The sequence below is a fragment of the Balaenoptera musculus genome, chromosome 5, assembly GCF_009873245.2.
Source record: "Balaenoptera musculus isolate JJ_BM4_2016_0621 chromosome 5, mBalMus1.pri.v3, whole genome shotgun sequence".
NCBI classification, from domain to species: domain Eukaryota; kingdom Metazoa; phylum Chordata; class Mammalia; order Artiodactyla; family Balaenopteridae; genus Balaenoptera; species Balaenoptera musculus.
In genome coordinates this window covers 45,774,606-45,794,906 of record NC_045789.1, presented here as the reverse complement: position 1 = coordinate 45,794,906, position 20,301 = coordinate 45,774,606, and the positions used below count along the sequence as shown (strand labels likewise).

Sequence of the window (20,301 nt, the reverse complement as noted above, 5' to 3'; positions counted from 1 at the left end):
ACCCAGTTTATTTACATAATACATATTTTGCCATGCAGCTCATGAACCGCACTCAGTGTAACAAGAAAGACAGGCACTATCTTGCTATTTGAAAATGGTTTTATATAGAAAGATAATTCTCTTAAATGAATTAACTACAACCTTACAAATCACTGTAGACAATTTAAAACAGCCATGAATAATTTTAAAATGTAAATCTGTAGGTAAAGAGCTTTTATAGTTTACACACTGGTAAAATTAAAACCAGTCATTTTTAGTACTGTAGCTGAATAGTGTACTTTTAATCTTATTTTAATAAATCTACAAAACAAAAATAAATATACATTATTACAAGGCTCAGATTCATAGGCAATTTTAAATATTCTTTAATGTTAACAATGTCTTAAAAATTTTGCCAGTAGTGATGTGCACACAGTAGGTGGTCAGTAAATGCTGATATACAGAAGTGTTTATAGTTGACAGCAATCCACATTCATTCATTCCCTACTTTATAATAAGTACATTATAGTAAAGATAAAAAGAACTTTCTTAAAATATTTAATATTTTCATAAAAAAGATGAAATGGTTACATGGTATAATTTAGTTCTCCTTTACAGTCAGACCTGTATGCTTTTCAAATTCAAGAACAGTCTTAAAGTATGGTCTTTTTATCGATTAATTCAGATGGCAAGTATTAAATAATTCATACACTATAACAAAAAACAAGACTATTTCTAAAAATTAAAAGAAAATGAAATTTAAAGTTCAATATGTTTTTATTTTGAGAAGATTTTATAATAAAAAAATGCCGCCAGACCTAAAATAACTGGACTTCTCCTTCATTTTTATATTAATTATAACTACGCAGTATATTCTGTTTGACCAAAATGACAAAATATCTGTTTAAAAGCAATAATACCATGTAAGCCAATAAGGGATGCTTTAGGGAAAATATATCCTATTATCATTTCACCAAAATCTTCTTTCACTTAGCATATGAATCAAATTTCTGGCCTTATGAGGTCAAATGGCCATTTTCAAAGTGGCGTTCCATCATAATAATGGGTATAATGTGGTGTGCCCTTAGCCTACTGGGGGAGAATTCTCCTTGCTGAGATACTAGCATGGGGAATTCATATTCCAAAAACACTACACTGAAAAGAAATACAAAATTTTACAGATGCATAAACTGAGGCACATTAAAGTAACATTCCAAATATCAGATGTATAAATGACATTTTGGGAATAAGCTTCACCATCAATCAACACCTCCTCATACTTAGAAATTCCAGTGTTCTGAAGATACACCAGTATTTAAAGCAGTTCCTGTCAACCCATTAAGAAACTTGGGTAATATTTTATATTCCAATAAACAACATGTTTTTATGAATGACTGCTTTATGGGATTTAACTTATGCATATGAAAAGACCAGAGAACAAGAGTGCTATGTTGTATGATGGGGCAGCAAGATCTAGTTTTTAAGTATATACAATGCAGTTTCAGGCCCAAATATTAGATGGTGTATATCAATACTGTGAGTTATCAGTGCAATACTAACACATGCATAAACAGAGGAAGACCAGAGCACAGGTGAATAATCATGTCATCAACTGGGGCATCTGCATGACTTTGTTCTAAGGCTTAAGGTTCATTTCAGTGTCAAGAACTGGGCCATCTGGATTCTATGCCCTTGAAAGTAGCACCCATGTACCTGGGAACCCCCATCACCAGGAAATTTAAGACTGCAAACTCAAGAGAAGTGAAAAGTCTTCTGTTATAGGAATTTTGGAACCCCCAAACTACCGTCTACTGGCAAGAGCTCAATTATTATATGGAATTAAATAATATTTGAAATTGAAAAGCTTAAATGGCTAATAACTTGGTTATTAAACCACAGAATTTGTTGCCTGGTCATGTAATCGGTTCTTAACATGACTTTTACCTGATGGGAAATGACAATGCAAGTTCTTTTCCCTTTCTCAACGCCTCTCTCAACTTAAAGGAGAAGGGGTTTAAAGTTTTTGTTCTAGCAAACTAAAAAATCCAATGTTCCTAGGGAGGAGAGAACCTACAGCTGAAGGAAATAATATCTTAAGTGCCGGTTTCTCACAAACCATCCATTGACAGGCTAGTGATTACTCAAAATCACGATCAGCTTGTGTTAAACACAGGCTTATCGCAACCCTTGCCTTGACTAGGCACTTAAACTTGATCATCTACTCTAAGTATCACCTATTAAAGGAATCACACAAGAGGACTCCATTTTATAATGGAGGTGAGCCCTTCCTAAGGAAGTTAAGCTGGTGTTCAGTAAAAGTACTATTTCTACACTGGCTTCACATTCATTGTCATTCAGATGTTTGTTATGAATGCCAACTAATTTTCACTTTCTGTACAAGCAGCAAATTAGTAGTCTTAAGGGCCCATAAAACAGTTACAGATCCCCAAGTATATTTTTCCATTTTTATAAAGTATTACTCATGATATATCAAACCAGAGGGAAAAGGGAAAACTAATGGGAATCTTAGAAATAGTGGGGTATACAACTCCCTGTTGTATATTGCTTAATAACTGAATACACCAGGTGGCCATACCTGAATTCACAAATGTGAAACATAGTCAGGACAAGGCTTGCTATGTCTGTACTGCATGACATACACTGTTGACTGATGCCACCAATATAACATCACTACTGCAAGGACATGCCATATTTGGTGGCTTGATCCGAGGTAGTTTAGTTGTCCTGGAAGGGAAGGTAGAGAGAAAAGAATATTGACTGTAATTATTGTGATATTAAAATAAAAATATATTTCCATCTCTGGCCCTGGAAATATGACTGAGCAGCAAAAAGATTTTGGCAGTCTCAGAGCACCTGGAGACCGATTGGAGATTAATTCAGACTGAAATGTTTTCTAAAAAAATGTTAATTCATATTTGAGTGTGACTGAAAGGTTTTAAATTCATTAAGTATACTGGTGAATTTTAGAAATACTATTCCAAATGTCTTTTCAAAATTAAGACGTGGTTAATTTCAGGAACTTGACCTTTTGTCTCCCATGTCTCAACTTATATACCTGGTGAAGAAAAGACATTACATGAGAGAAGCAAAGGAAATTAGTGCTATAAATCATGGAGTGTATTAGGTATGAAGCAGATACACGGTTGTGTTTGGGTATAAGTCTACTTGAAGCACTTTTTATTTTAAGCAGGTGTGTAAGGAGAAAGCTCAGACCTGAATCTTGTGCTATCAGACGAATGGAACAATCTGCAAGATGTAATTAGTAATGAGTTAATTAACTAAGGCTGATTAGTTCATATACAACTTAGGAAAATTACTTCATTTCTCTTTGTGGTTAAACAAGTTTAAATTCCAAGGAGATTAAATAACTAACATGTGGGAAGCATCTTGGAAAACAACAAAATAAATAACAAAATACAGAGCCATAGACATTTAAATGTAAATAATTTTTTCTTAGTCATGGTGCTTCTATGGTCACGTAATGTACTGGGTTGGCCAAAAGGTTCGTTCGGGTTTTTTGTAATATTTTATGGGAAAACTCGAACGAACTTTTTGGCCAATGCTATAAATATTCTCTAACCTTCTCTGTCTTCTCTTACCAAGAATAATAATCAGTATAGTAAGTAGATTTTAAAGTGTAAGTCAACAGGATCTTTTCTGTGGAGGTTCTTAGCCTCTTTTTGGTGCCATGGAACACTTTGACAGCCTAGTGAAGCTCACAGACTCATTTCTAAAAGCATAAAACACTGAGGATTATAAAGAAAACTGATTAGTTTGTAATACAAGTATCACAGACTCACTGAATTCTGTCCATGGACATCTTGGGGATCCCTGAACCCATCAAATACCACTGTGATGTTCATATACTAAAAAAAAAATTAACCTGAGCTGAAAGTAAGTTCTTAGGTTTAAATTTTTTGATTTCACAGTATTCACCCACCATCTCACCACCACTACAGCATGTTTCTCTTTAGAGCCAGGTAATAAATGAGGACTGGCCAGACAAGGAGTGTTTCATTTTTTATGATCTCTGTATCTCTGCTCAAATGTACCTGTATTTGCACACATTCAGCTACATGGGGCATGTTTTATGTCAAGCTCATCTTGAGAAAAGTTAAGTTACATAACGTTTGACCTTTTATAGGTGCCCTATATTAAGACAACTGGGAACTTTTTAAAAAAATTTTTTATAAATTTATTTATTTATTTTTGGCTGCACTGGGTCTTTGTTGCTGCACGTGGGCTTTCTCCAGTTGCGGCGAGCGGGGGCTACTCTTTGCTGTGGTGCACTGGCTTCTCATTGTGATGGCTTCTCTTGTTGCAGAGCACAGGTTCTAGGTGCACAGGCTTCAGTAGCTGTAGTTGTGGCGCACGGGCTTAGTTGCTCCGCGGCATGTGGGATCTTCCTGGACCAGGGCTCGAACCCGTGTCCCCTGCATTGGCAGGTGGATTCTCAACCATCACGCCACCAGGGAAATCCCCAAGTAGGAACTTTTGATCTGAATATTTTAAGGCCTAAAAACACTATGGCCATAATCACAGAGTGCAGACACCTTTCATTGGTTAATTTTCTACATCTATGATGAAGAAGAAATTAATAATAAAATAATTATTAATAAAGTGATACAAAAATGTATTTTACCAAAACTGTTTTCTGAGGAGAATTCTGACCCTGCCTGACAGATGGGTGGTCTTCAATTCAGGGACATGTCCTAGTTATGTTCCCAAATCCTAATGTTTATATTCAGGTTCTTCTTTGTAGTCCGTCCTTATTTAAAACTCAGTGGAGAAAAGTCAAGTGCAGAGAGGAATGCCTGAGGTTCTGCAGTTTATTCATTCTATACTTCGGGGTTTCTCATCCTTTCTTCTTCCCCAACACACATGACGAGTGGCACGTCCGATCTTTGATTCACTGTGGAAGAGGTTCTTAACCCAGGAAGAAGGGAAGACAATTTGCAATTTGAATTTAAACTGCTCCCCTACTTCTAGCCCCCAAACCGAAAGACCACTGCCTTATGTCTCTTGTTATTCTTGACTTGAGCCAAAGGTCACCTGGACTTGCATCATTCTGTCCCTTCCTAAGCCACATATTTCATTTATGAAACTGGGGTTGAGGGGCATCATAATAACAATTGCTAAGATTTATTGAGTGCTCACTACTCGTGAGGAACTGTGCTAAATGTTTCATGTGCACTTTCTCATCTAATCCGCACAATGACCCCAAGAGAGAAATGTATTATCTTCATGTTTCAGAAGAGAAAACTGGGCTGAGAAAGCTTATGTGACTTATTTAGCTCATGCAGCTAGAAAGTGGCTGACGGGAGATTTGAACCCAAGCAGTCTGACTCCAGAGCTGAAGCTCCTAAACAAGCAAATACACGTTCTGGAGAACATTATTCACTCTACCCGGTGTCCTCTTAGTTATTTTCTATCAGAAGACGTTTTCCTCTGGACTGAAGAAGCAGGGAAATCTGTCCTTCTCTTAAGTTCCTGGATTGTGTGTATCTTGGGGACATGAAGACCCTTAACTTAGATTAATTTCCTCTTACCACTGGGTGCCAGGAAGCTGAAAGCCAGACTGATGGGCTTTCTTTTATAGAAACTTACGATAGATACATTATGAAGTAATCCTAAACCTAGCTTCTTTTCATTATCCTGTTATTTTCCTTTGCCTCTTGTTTGTTTTATGGATCTCGCACATATATTGATAAATTAATTTTTAAGCATAAGCTGGTATACAAAGAAGTAAATGGTAATTGCTAACTTGTGTTCCACAAAAAAGCAGTGGCTGGGAGTTCATAACTGTGAAATGGTGGTGACCCTATCTACTGGACTCAACTCATATTGTGACAGTGAAAGATAAAGTTTGTGAAAGCCATTAGAAAGTTCAAGTTTTAGATAACATTTGAGAAGAGAAGAGCCATTCTATAATCAATAATATTGGGAAAAAAAATCTAAGTTTTGATGCTCTGAAACATATACCTCCACTATATATTTAGAATAAAGTTAGAAAACCATTATACAAGTGATACGTACCTGGAAAATACCTTTCTGGAACTTTGGAAATGTAGAATAGGAAAGCAAGAAGAGCAATCACATACATCACAATTACACGGGGTGCAAAGTCCTGAAAAGCAAAACGTATTTTTTCACAGATCCTGCCCACTGTGATTGAATTCTCAATTTCTTATAAATCTAATTCATAGAGTTAGACAACACACAGGAGTAGAATTCATAGGTGGGGTTTAAGTGTGTTAAATCTGAATTGCTTTTGCAGACAGTCTCCAATGAGAGAAAGCTTGCTCTCAATACTTCAGGAAGCAGTCCAGAGGAGTGGAACACAGAGACAACCCTAAAGGTCAGGGCACCAGGGCAGCTAAAGCTTCAACATAGTTTAGGTCCTAAGGGCGTCCAACTCCATCTACAACGTAGGTGCCTGGGTGGAGTACGTATGGGAATGGCGTTGCCAGCTGAATAAGGAGAGACTAAACAGGGATTTGTGGCTGGAAAAGAGCCAAGAGGCTTGGCCCAACAATGAAATCTGTTCCACCATCCCAGACAAATGGCTCTCTTGAATACTACTCTACAAAGCAGTCCATCTCACAGCTCTCTTGGAAAGCTTTTCCTTGCTCTTAGAAAATCAGCCAGCTCTAATTTATACATGCTGTTCCTATTTCTGGTTATAAACCTAATTTACCAAGAAGCCATTGAAGAAATAAAGAGAAATTATTTCTCTTCCCTCTAACAGATATTTGAGAATCATCATGGGCCCCCTCCCCTAAATCCTATATCCTCAGACTAATCAACCTCAGATTTTGCAAACATTCTAGAACACAGCTTCACCCTGCCTCCCAGGGTTAGCTCTTTGGAACTTTTCATCTTTGGTTATGTGCCTCTCTTTCCATCTTTTTTTGTTGAACACAAGATGGTTCCCTTTTTTTTTTCCTTTTCTGAATTTCTTCAAAATCTACTGGCTTAATGGGTCTGGTTCTCTTTCTTTGTCACGATAAGCATAAAAGGATGTGTTTCCCTCATCCCCAAATTTCACTCACTTCTATGTCAGTAATTAGTTATTCATTTCTGGTTAGGATTAAATCTAGAGCGGCACCTCCCCATTCTATTTTCTGGGCATCGAAACTGTCAGAAAAACAATGTTTTCACAGATATCAGGATCACTGAAGTTATTCCTCACTACTATCACACCTTTCTCCCAATTTACTCATCTTATAAAGAAACCATCACCGTCATCCTCAAGTTGGCAAAACAGCCAGATCATATCACTCAGTTCACTACACCACAGACTTCCTTTCTTTTTAGTTTTAGTTTTATATGCAGATGCTTTCCACCACGCTGCTGCCAACAGTATGTAAGCCTACTTTTAGTCCCCCCTTCTAAAAAAATATAATTCCTTTGAATAAAACCTGCATTTAAATCCCTATATTCCAAAGGTCCCATTGCAACAAGTGTATGCTATTTCTTCTAGATTTCTTGGCATAATTAGTTACGTTAAAAATTCTCAAGTTTACTCGCTAGCACACACTTAAGGCATTTTTATATAAATCTCTAAGAACTTAAGTCTTACTTCTAATTCCCTTCTCAAGCACGCTGAGGAATTCTCACTGAGGTTCTTACTAATGTACTCCAACTGCTCCCCCATAATAACTAACTGTCTTTTATTTTTCAATATATTTTCCTTGCTGGGTGGAATGTGCTCCCACGGCTCTAGCTACCAAGACAGTAATGACTGTCAAATCTCCATCACCAGTCTCGAACTCCAAGCTAAATCCAGACCCTATCTCCACCTTTACATCCCACGGGTACCTCAAACTCAGGTCCAAGAAGAAATCCTTCCCAACTCCTTTTCCTCCACAAACAAACAAACAAATCAACTGCTCCTACTGGCATTATCCCTGCCTCAGATGACAAAGCTGGAAACTTGGGAGTCCTCCTCTACAGTAAGGACTTGGGGATTTACAACCTATGGGTAACAGAAAGAGAATTAAGAATGTGTTATCTCATAGAAATACATCTCAGAAGAAAACAGTTAGACTTCTACCACTACAAGGTATGTTTATTTATTTATATAGAGGTGAAAAATTATTGCGTCATTATGCAATTAGAAATATGCCCTCAAATGACAAAGATCCACCTTCTTGGCCTGATTACATTACTTTACTGAAAGGAATAAAATTGAAAGGACAAAAAAAAAAAAAAAAAAGGGAAAAATACTGACCGCACTCAACCTACCTGTACAATAGGAGCACCGATTCCTCCATTGAGCCAGACCCAGTGAAGAGTAGGGATCACTCCATATCCCGAAACAGAACAAAAGATGACAGAACGGAGCCTCTGCCACTGCTGTGTGAGGTAATTGGGATGGATCTGAGCGAAGAACACCGCCAGGATCATGGCAAGCACTGTGATCAAGTACACCTGCCGCCAGTACTAGGAGGAAAGGAAATCACATTTTAATTGTTATTAACAATACGGGAAGGAAAAGAGCAATTTTCAGTTTTGGCTTCTACATTACACATTCCAAACTCGATTTATTTGGTATTTTCATTTCCAAACATGATTGCCTTCCTTCCTTAAAACAACGCACGTTGCATACGACTGCTAGGTTTCTTAGGATGATAAACCAGACCCCAAAGTGAGCTGGTAAAGAACACATTTATTCACACAAAAGCATCTCCTGAGTACCTATTACATGCCGGGGTGATTTACGTCCTGTGGAAACAAAGACGACTATGACAGGGGCTCTCTCAGTGGGTGAGCTCATAGGCTATGAGAGGGGCAGACATATAAGCAAATGATTATAATCTAATGATAAGTACTGTAACTGATTGTGAAGAGAATGTTGTAGAACTACAGAAGAGGGAGCAATTGATACCTGGATTAGCTAAAAAATGCTTCACAGAGGAAATGACATCTCAGCTGGGCCTTGAGGAATATACAAGATTTTCATGAGAAGAGGGAGCTCTCAAGGAGAAGGAACAGCACACAAAGCAAGGAAGTTTTACAAAGGGAGGCTGAAAGGCAGATGTACTGTCGGGCTAAGTATTCGTACTTTACCACGCTGGCACTGAGGGAAAAGCAGAGTCCTTGAAGAAGGAGATGACGTGGTTGTTTTTCCAACTGACTTATTAGAACAACTCCGACATCAGTGAAAAACAGAGAGAGATGACAGGAAGCCAGCTAGCAGATATTATTACAGAATAACTGATTCAAGGAGAAAATAGGAGCATGGACTTTTGTTGAACAAGGTAGATGTTAGCACCAGATTCAGGAGACATCTTTGAAATAAACTAAAGTCTTAGTGGTTGACTGGATGTGTGAGAGGGCAGTAGAGGATGGTTCAACTGTTTCTAGTATGAAAGGCCATGCAAATGGCTTGTACTAATGAGCAAATGAACAAAGATGGTCCAGAGTGTGTGTGTGTGTGTGTGTGTGTCTGTGTGTGTGTGTGTGTGTGTGTTGGGGGGAGAAAATGGGGAAGCATGAAAGAATGTTCATTTAAAAATATATCAAGTTTGAAGGACTTAGAGAATATTTAGGTATCTAAATGAGCAGCTGAAAAGCTGGTCTTGAAGCTCAAAAGTTAGCATCACCTAGGACAGAGTTCTTAACCTGGGCTCCAAGGACTTCTCTGGGACCATTACACTTCTTGAAATTCACACATCAAAATGACTGGTCAGTTTGTGCCCAAACGGACGTTATCCGGGATGGAGGGTCCATGGTTTTCAATCTCATTCTCAAAGCAGCCTGTGTTCCTTAAAAGGTAAAGAGCCACTATAGCAACTGAATATTTGGAAATGATAAGATACCGGAGGGAAGAAAACTTTTCCTTTAGATGATCATGGACTGTATTAGCTCTAACGGTCCTTTTTTTTCTCTTTAATCTACCTTGGACTTCTAGTTTTTCTGAAAAGAGATTTACAAAAAGTGTCCCGCTAGTCTCTTTGATGATCAGATATATTTGGGAAGAGGTAAACAAAAAGCAGGTTTCAGAGAAATACATAATAAGCAAAACAATTCTAATATTACATGACTGTACTCACGAGCCTTTTTTTTTTAAAGATACAAACAGTTTCACGCAAAATGAATAAGTTGTGAAAGGTGAGTAGATATGAATAGTTTACTACTAAAACCAAATCAATTTACTAGGTAAATGGCATGTACATTTAATTTTATGCTTACGTTCCAACGTAATCAGGCCTAAAAAGCAAATGGCTCACGTATAAGTGGCTACAATTAATAATGTTCTTACATTCAAACCAAATTATGATTTTTCGCTTTGCTAGTTCTACACTCCAGCAGTGTTGACAGTTTTCTATTATTGCGTAGCAACAAAGGTCCTACTTAAGAGTTCCCAACAGTCAGAGGACCCCTGCACTGCAGCCAATCCTCCTAGAAAGTGAAGGCTGGGGATACGGCTTGGACCACCTGCTCCACGGGGAGGGCTCGGGCACGACAGGCTCTAGTCCTGTGACTAGTAGGTACACTGCCCCCGGGAGAGCGGCTCAGTCTTGGCTCTGAAAGGGAAGGAACTAAAAGGATAAGCGGAAAACAAAAAAAAAAAGTATGGTAGGAGAGCAGGAGGACAAGAGAGTAGGGTCGATGGGGACCTTCTGAATGGGAGGCCTTGAGATGTACTGAGCCCTCAGGAAGATTCAGTTTGCCTTCTTGGCTGAGACATGAGGAGAGGGGGTAGTTTGGTTGGCCAACATATTTAGATCAGTTGCTGTATAATTTGATCACAGTGTTTCAAATGCTGCTTTGCACAAGGCAAAAACTGACTTTTGTAACTTTAGGGTCAGAAAGAAGAGCGGATCTAGAACTCACAGTAGACACGTGTTTGTTCAAGACACTCACCACCCATCTGGTCCAAACATAAGACTAAGGAAAGGAAAACATATTTCTTACATAAGAACATGGGTCAACACACTCGCAGATATCCTTTTGCTTTTTTCTCACTGACAGAGGAGTAAAGGATGAGAAGGGAAAATGGAAAGCAGCAGCTAGCTTCATAATTTTAACAAGTGCTAACTTTACCTTCAACTCCATAAACACAAAAATAAAAGATACAGAATGTACATCTGAGGAACCATGTAGCTGTATGGGTTTAGTGGGGAAACATTAATTTAATGTTTATGTTAAGTTTCAGAAAATAACAACATATATATATATAATTTTCCATTCCTTTCCAAGTTAGTGAAAGGAATAGGCACTGATAATAGATGTTAGAGATCACAGGGCCCTTTTGAAAACGGAGTTTATGCCTCCACCAGACTTTCGTTTCTTCTATAAGTTAGTTAATTATGTGCTTATTCAGAAGTTCAAGAGAACCATGGCAAGAACACCCAAGACCTATATAAGAAAGGTAGAATGTAAAATGTTTTAAGTTACTTACATTATTACAATAAAATGCATAAAATACGCCGGAGACATAGCAGCCCAGTATTCCAATAGAAATTCCTGCATAATCTAATGCCATCCATCTTCGACAGGTTTTTTCTGATCGATGGCAGGAAAAAAGATGATAGCCTACAGAGCAAAGCATACAGACCTATGGAAAATAAAACAAGTCTTAGCAAAGTGAAACAAACAAACAAAAAAACAAAAGCAACTCATGCATGATGTTCATGGAAGTGGTCAGGTCAAGTCCAGGCTTTTCAGCCAAACAGACCTGGACATGGACCCTAGCTTTGTGCCTGACTATATGTCATTCCCCTAAGCCTCAGTTCCTCATGGGTAAAATGGGCACAACAATCATAAAGAAAGAAATCTATAATGATAACTATTTTATAACATAAAAAATTTAATGAACAGTGTAGTAGAAGGAAATCTACTGAGGCTTATTTTGATCTATGAGTAAGTTTCCTTTTAAAAACTACTTACTACAGAATACATGTCCTTAAAGAAAAATAAATCAAAGAATATGGAATTGTATGATGTAAAAAAAAATAAACCCCTCCCAGTCAGTCTATTCTCCAGTGGGAGCCACTGATAACATCTTTTTTTGTGTCCTTCCAGATATTTTCAATGAACATATCAAACACCTATGATATAGAAGTCCACATACACAAGAACACCATATATACTTCTTAATCAAACAGAATCATACAGTCTGTTCTGCTATTTGTTTTTTTCACTTAATTTAAGACCTTTTATGTCTGTATGAGACTTCATTGTATAGAGTTTACTTTTAAGTTAAACATAGCTTTGCTGCGTTCAAGGAAAATAATTATGACTTATGCTGACTTTATACGTTATCAAATTGAGAGCAAAGCTAATGTAATTCTATCAGTTGCTCTGAAGAGTGATAAGGTTTCTACAGCTGAACTCACTGTAGTCATTAAATACCTACTGCGTGTCATACAGTGGGGATACAAAGATGAAACCTCTACTCTCAAAGAGATTTTTCTGAAACAAGTGAACAAATGGTGATGTAGGAAGTCCTATAGGAAAAGTCGGTGCAGAGCACAGTTAGAAAATAGAGGAGGGAGAGTACCAGGTCTGTGGGTGCATGTGTGTACTTGGGGGTGGGACTGGCGGGCGGAAAAGAGCTACATATTTCATACAAGGGTTGCCACCTGAGCTGCACCTTAAGTTGACCTGGCATTCATCAAGGACATAAATAAAGCTGTGCACAGGTTTATTGGAGGGCCCATAGGAAAAGCAGCATATTGAGAAACACAGCATCATTAAGGAATGCTATGCGGCCTTCTTCATGATATGATTATGACAGATCCTATACATCAAGGAGTTTTAACTTCAGTGTTATGGGCTCTGTGTGATACTTCTGAATATTTTAAGTGCACCCTTACAGAAAGGCTGAGATGAGAGGTTACAGGCATAGCCCTAGGAAGCAATGACTAGAGCCTACACTAAGCCAGGGACAGTGGGGGTAGGGAAAATGGGCCAGAAAAATGGTCATCTAGCTATTCTGTAGTCTGGCCATTAAACAAACCTAAGTCCCCATAGCCTCAATATCAATATTCAAAACAAGGTTCCTAGCCACAATCTCATTTCTTCATCCACTATCTAAAATCCTTAACAGTCTGTGGCTTTGGCTACTACAAGTCAGAGTTTACTGACCCAATTAAACATAACTCTAAGAAGCTTGGTTATTTGTTTTCTCTGATTATCCTTGAGATAAAACACAGTAAATTCAGAGAACATGAAGGTGTATATTCTCACTGACAGGGAAAGATCTCATTGTCGCAATGCCTAATGACACAAAACAGCAAGCGCAGAGATGACCACAGCTCAGAAGGAGGTAGATAGGAAAGGTAGGCAGGCAGGTGTGAGGCAGCTGTGATACACAAACGTCTGGAGGAATCTGAACCCAAATGTCAAATGTGGAAGTGGAATTTCAAATGACTTTTACTTTCTTCCAAATACTTTTGTGTTTGCTTGAATTTCTACATGAGTATATGTTACAGTAATAATAACAACAATAAAGCTAACTTCATTGTGAAAAGGAAAATAAATGTGGAAAGAGAAAAACTACAGTATCAAGAGGAAAATAAAATATATGGTATTCATAGAGAACATCTGAGTTTTAGAAAAGTTAACCTAGACTTAGTATGCTCTGTTTTAAAAGGGACGTGTTGTTAGAGTTGCTTAAAAAACTGACTGAAAAATTATCTGACATGGAGTATGTCTCCGTTTTCTGGAAAGTTTCCTCCTGTGGAGTATCTCACTCCGTCCAGGTGGACAGGCAATTAAGCATGACATCCCACGTCTAAGCTCCCTGCCATGATACCCAAATACCTCGGGATCTGCCTCCTGCCTATCTCTCCAGCCTCACCTTTCTCCATCTTCCTAGGGTTTAACCACAAACACCAGCACCTACAGGTCCAGAAAGTGCCAAGCTGTCTCTAGCTTCTGGGCCTTTAGGCACTCTTTTTTTCTGCTTCAGTGCCCTGCCTCACTCTCGCTTCTGCTCACCTATCTGGGTGACTTGATCTTTACGACAGGCTGGTTTTGTTCGGCACTGTATTCCCGATGCCTAGCTTACCGCCTGGATATGGATAAGAGGTATTAAAAAGATATTTCTTGAACTGAATGCTAATGAACTGAATCTAGGGAAAGGTGTTCTCAGATTCTATTCTTCTCTAAGATAGAAAGACTTCAAAGCCCCTAAAATTACATTCTACTATTCAGAATGTACTCTATTAATCTGGTTGGTAGGAAAGCACTGAGCATGTAAAAAGGGTAGAAGTGAAAAGAGTAAAAATGTTATACCTTTAAAAAATGAAATGTAAATCAATATTAATACATATATTTATGGTTTACCATGCTGCCTGCTGACTCTAAGAATTTGGGGAAATTGGGTGAACAAGTTATAAATATAATTTCATAAAAATAAAAATAATAAAAATGGTATTTGTAAGTAGGGAAGATGTGCTCATTTGCCTTTAGAAGCTGTACTGTGAAAGATCATTGCACTAGCAGTTAGGAGAAGAGGGTTCAACTGTCCTGCTGAACAATCCTGAGCAAGTCACTCTAAACACTTTGGGTGTTTCTTCACTGGCAGTTTTTTAAATTATTTCATCTTCTCAGTTTTGCAATGCACTGCTTTCTTAAACCACTATGAAAATGAATGTGTGTTCCCTGAAATAACATCAGCTGTGGCTGGGTGGATAAAGGGCAGGCCTGGGGTAGAGGAAAACATGTGGGATCCTCAAAGGAGATAGTATCTGTATAACAGTAGAGTATAAACCAATTTTTCTTATATTCAGCACATCTTAGTCTACAAGATACATCTAAAAATTAAGTATGGAGAAATTGATTCATTTCCATTTTAAAAATTGGGATAGATTTTTAAGAGATGTTTCGGCTCCGATCAGGACAAAAATTAAACCTGAGAAAGAGCATACTTTAAAAAACACTTAAAGAAAAAATAATTTTCTAATAAGAACACAAAAATACAGAGTATTCTTTCCCTCAAAGAAATTTAAAATATGGTTCTAGGAGCTAGAATTAGAAGAAAAGGGGGAGGGAGATGTTCCCAGTGTGTTTCTTGATCATTTAAGTCCAAAGTTTTGAGTCAAATGATGAAGGCCTGAAACTGACTATTACACAATGAAAGCAACACCTGTGCAGTTTACTTATAGATTCCCCTCTCAGAGTAGCAGCAGGTTAACTGCAGGGAGTGCTGGCCTATGTTTGGAGGGAGAGGCATGATAGCTTCTTCTTTTCATTTTTATGATTTTTTGTACTCTCTGCATGTTTTTTTAAATTTAAAAAATATCAACTGGATTTTGTTCCACATTAGTTTTCTTTTTCAGAATTACCTGTTTGAAAAATTATTAAACATAACTTTTAAAGGCACTTTGTTACAGATCCTGGAAGAAAAATTAAAGTGCTGAGGAACACACACAAGAGGCTACAGAGGAGAAGAAACTGAAAGTATCTGAAATCAGGCACGTGTAAAAGGCCCAAAGGAAATTAACATTAAAGTGAGAGAAAAGATTAATACCAACAAAACAAGACATTAAAATTAAGACAGTATGGAAACAACAAATACAAAAGTCATAGACATATAAAAGATGAGAAATCTTCCCAAACAAGTTTTAAGCAGACAACAGAGTTCTACTTTAGTCGGCAAATACAGTAGAGATTCCTATCTTTGTATTAATCTTAAAGCAGAGATGTCTAAAAAAAGGAAGAGAAAAGAAAGAAATTTTCTCAATCTTTAAAACTTACTGGATTTCAAATATACTCTAATAACATCCAAATACACTCTCATAAAAACATACTTTGGATGCTTATGTCATGAAACTGAATAAGCTAACCTATATGCTATTTGGGGGCTCTTTAAAGCAAGTTGTGGGTGTGAAGTAAGGTCACCTGCCCAAGCTTGTCTGACTAAAGTTCTCTTTACCAATAATAGCATTTGTGAAATGACTTACCTGGAAGCAGAAAAGGCAAATAGAACAAATTACAAAGTCTTCTCTGGATGCACTTGCTGAAGGTAACACAGATGTCATGTCATATATTCCCAGCGTGAAGAAGAGAAAGAAACCCAGCAAATGACTCCAGATGTTTACCGTCTCATTAGATAAAATAAACAAACTGGAAAAAACCAAACGTGCAGCTCAGATTCGTATCTGTTCGCTCACTGTCAGCATTTAAAAGTTTATGGACAATTTTGGGGATTATCTAATACTTGCTACTTTAAGCCCTTAACCCCATCTTTACCTTTCTAAATTTGATATACCATCTCCATCAGTCCTGGGATCTTACAGTTTTTTCTTGCTCACCTCTATTATATTTACCATTTCCTTCCTCAATTAGAGTTATTTATGTATAAATTCCATCTCATCCTCCAGCTTATCAACTCCCTGACGGCCGGCATGATTCACCTTTATGACACTACTGTTCCAAGCACAGTGTCTTGCTCAGATTAGATGCTAAATGTCTACAGAAATGAATGTGCAGATTAAAACTGGGTGCTAGCTACCATACCCTGACACTCAGTAATAGGTATCTGAAAACCCGCTAAGTATAAGGTTAGGCACGAACTTAAAATACCTTTTTAGTACTCATTACATGCAAGTGCAAAGCTAAATGGACTTGAGAGAAGCAGGATAAATGCAAATGGATCCACTGGAAATGTCCTTTAAGACAGGCATGCTGCAACAACTTTGCTGTGGTTGTTTTGAAACCAAACTAGTTTCCAGGTGGCACGAGTTTATTCTTTTTTTGGAACGACAGGAGGTTACTTTTACTATCAGTACTAACTGCCCTCTTTCAATACGCCCTAACTGGTTTGAGTTTAAGCAGTCTTGGCAGTGCAGGCCGGTGCAGAGCGTTCCCTGACGACCAGGAGTCAGGAGGCTCAGTGTCCCTTCACTCCCACCCTAGCTCTGGGATCATAAGCAAGTCACTTCACCTCTCTGGCTTCAATTTCTCCATCTCTAAAACAAGGGAGTTGGATTAGATGCTGCTTCAAGTCCCTTCCAGCTCCTTCCTTAATTTTGTGAAATGTTTCTCCAGCTGTGGATAAGACTCATCAGATTATTGAAAGGTGATGTCATGACTAAAGGTTAAAATTCTCTTGCAAAATCTAATCTTTTGTTGAAACTAAAGTCTTTCACCTTCACTGATTCAGAATCCTTATTGGTAAGCACTAATGTATAACTCTAATACTGAATTTGCAGCAGTCACCATGGTTCACATTTTCCCATGTCATAAACATAGCAGGGTCTCACACAATCAGACGATCACCAAGGATAAAGTGGATCTTGTACCATGGATTTCAGGCTTATCCTGTATAAGCATCAAGTATAAAAACTACTTATATTGGGGAGTGGGGGAAGAGATGCCGGAATGTGAGGAGACACATCTAACCCCAGGACTGTTTGACAGCCAATACCACATTCTGCCTGTTGCCTCAGAACTTTTCATTGGTGAAACCCAGTATACACTCATTAACTGAGCAGAGAGGCATAATCTTGGCATGTTCTTTCCAACTAACAAGAGTATTGGCAGAACAGTTGTGACGTACAAAGCCTCTCCTTATATCCAAAATGTGTCCTCGTCCCTCTAGACAAAGGGCAAAAGCTGAACCTGGAAAAGACCAAGCTGGTGGGAAGAGCACTTAGCAGAATATCCCCAGTAGGGGATCTACTCTTATTCTATGAGAAGTTAGACCTATACTCTGTTCTGCTTCAAAATCAACAGTCACCTTCATCATCATCATCTATTTGGCTTCAAATTCAATGACCATGGTGATAACAAGTCACCATTTATTGAGAGCTTATTATGTACCAGGCTCTGTGTAGCATTTTACATACACAATCCCATTTCGTCCTTACTACTTTCTGAGGCATATACTGTAATTACCCTCATTTTTACAAATGGGGAAAATAAGGCTGGGAGAGGTTAACTTTTGTTCAAGGTCCCACAGCCGTTAAGTGGCAGATCTGCACACCCAAGTCTTTTTTACTCAACAGCCCAAGATCTAAAGCACTATATTTCACTCCTTAATCCATGAAATTTGGACCCTATTAGAATGCAGAGGTGGGTATAAAACTATTTAAGGCAACTGACTACCTGCTCTATCCTTGTGGAACTCTACATCCACAGCAGGGCCCAGCTCTGATTTCTTCTGTAATAACTTATGCAAAGGAGTCAAAGGGGAGGAAAATGGCACTCAGGATTCAAATTGTGAAGTACCGTGGGCCATGCATTGAAGCCAAGTAGGGACGGACAGTGATGTCACCTTGTGACCCTGAGTCAGAGAAGCACTTTAAAGGCAGGCAGGGCAAAGGAACTGGGGTAAGACCATGCCAAAAACAAGATCAAGAATCAAACATGTGGTTGCTGCTTGAACAATTCAATGGCTCACATTCCAGCAGTGGGGTGTGTCACTACAGTGACCTGGAGCTAACCAACATGGGTACCTTAATTCTCTTAAAGTGGGGTCCTGTAATTAAGTACATACAGGGAGTTTTAACAGAAAGCTAGTCTAAGAACTAGAACACTCATTTTTCAGTTTTGTTTTTTTAAACCCAGGCTTTCAAGGGACTCAATTTTAAGAGTTTAAATGATGAAGAAATTCCTCTTTTAAAGACACTTCTACAGTGCTCTAGTGGAGGGCAGTGCCTGTTATAGGCTCTCTTTGCTATAGTGCTTTTCCCACACAGCGTTTTTTCACAATGGTTATTATGTAATAGTATAATTAGCTCTTTAATATGTGTCCCCCAGGCTAGACCTCAGTATTTTCATGAGAACAAGGGCCATACCTGCTTGTTCTTTGCAGGACCTGGTAGGGTGCCTGGCACCTAGCAGGGGTTCCATACTATCTGCTGAATGAATAAACCAGGATTTCTAAATGTATGGCATTGTGAACTTGTTTCCTATTATACAGGCATTTATCTGGCCCCAAACATCTGAATTTCCATAGGGCTGCCTTAAAAATAAACAAAGCTTAGGTATACACAGGGGCAAGTATGGCTCAGTCATTGTCAGTGGGGTCGATTCCAACATGTATCCCAATAAGCACCAAATGGAATAAAGGATGTAAAATTCCTTTGTAAAGAGCAAAGCCCCACAGGAGTTAGTGATTATGATCATTGTTACTATCATCAGTCCATGGATCAAGTAGCCCGGCGGCGGAAGAAGGAAAGACAACGAGAAAGGAGAGGTGGCAGAAAGGGATGAAAAGGTCGGGGCAGCTAGGAAATGATGGGCACGGAGAAAAGCTGGGAAAGCAGCAGGCGGACCAGACAAAAAGGCTGTAGGTGAGGAGGAGGGGCCGCCGGCGCGCCCCCCCCAGGCGCACCCAGCGGAGGCGGCCAGACTGTACCTTTTGATACACAGCCTGGAGGGCAGGTAGGCCCGGTAGCCGTCGGTGATGTACGGGTTGTCCTTGAGGGACACGGGGATCTGCTCGTAGGTGTAGAGGCGGATGCCGCGGGGCACCAGGACGGGCCAGTACTGGTAGCTGCCCAGCTCGATATAATGTGCGCTCTTCAGCAGCTTCTGATGCATCCTTCCCGGCCGCCGCCGCTCCCCAAGCGGGGAGCTCGCCCAGGCCCCGCCTCCCCGGGGAGGGGGCTTCGCCCCCGCAGCCCCCGCCCCGGAGACCGGACGTTGCGCGAGGTCCTACGGCCCGGCCCGGCCGCTGCCCAGGCCGGGCTCCGCTCACAGGGCGGCCACCGCCGTCAGCACCCCGGCGGACCCGGCGGCGTCGCAGCCCTCTCTGACGTCAGCACGCCGCGGCGGGCCCCGCCCCTCGGCCCTGGCTGGGGCCGAGGCGGCGGGGGAGGGGGCGGGGCCGAGGCGGCGGGGGAGGGGGCGGGGCCGAGGCGGCGGGGGAGGGGGCGGGGCCGAGGCGGCGGGGGAGGGGGCGGGGCCGAGGCGGCGGGGGAGGGGGCGGGGCCGCGGTCCGCGCGGGCGCGCCTGTAAGCAAAGACCTGCGGGATTCGCCCGGGGCTCCCGGGCAGCTCGAGGGCGTACGGGCGGCGGGCGGCCTCTCGTCTTCCGTGAGGGGAGCGCGGTACTGTACAGCTAATTCAAGTGGGTTTTTTTCTTATTCTGTTTTTAATTAGAAGCAATATGTGTTACATTTTGAAAATCAAGGGGAAAAGAGTAACTGGAAGAAAAATAGGAACTAGAGCTAACTCTTCACCGGTTACTTTTTATCGTGGAATCTCACACACTTGGGGTCAGAGGGCACCTTCGAGATTTTCTGGGCTAAGGTCAGTCCTTGCAAGTGGTTGGAAATAGAGGAAAACTGATGTACATGGAACTATACCAAAACCGAGCATACGCTGAGTCATAAAG

General features: G+C 39.8%; 1 protein-coding gene across 6 annotated transcripts in view; it reads right to left on the bottom strand.

Moving 5' to 3' along the window:
• Positions 1-19,702, bottom strand: part of PAQR3 (progestin and adipoQ receptor family member 3) — a 28,008-nt gene extending 8,306 nt beyond the window's left edge. Inside the window, exons 1-6 of one of the 6 annotated variants that reach the window (XR_005019892.1) lie at positions 19,322-19,702; positions 15,921-16,083; positions 11,411-11,566; positions 8,248-8,445; positions 6,037-6,127; positions 2,576-2,724 (exon numbers count right to left, since the gene is read on the bottom strand). Coding sequence is in view for 5 of the 6 variants with exons in the window: in XM_036852018.1 (XP_036707913.1) it covers positions 2,582-2,724; positions 6,037-6,127; positions 8,248-8,445; positions 11,411-11,566; positions 15,921-16,083; positions 19,322-19,506 (936 nt within the window). In the remaining variant the exon portion in view is untranslated. Of the gene's footprint in view, positions 1-347; positions 2,725-4,424; positions 4,578-4,657; positions 4,927-6,036; positions 6,128-8,247; positions 8,446-11,410; positions 11,567-15,920; positions 16,084-19,321 lie in introns of those variants that run through there. The other 5 variants (XM_036852018.1, XM_036852017.1, XM_036852020.1 and 2 more) reach the window with 5 other exon arrangements.
• Between the last annotated feature and the right edge of the window lie 599 nt (positions 19,703-20,301).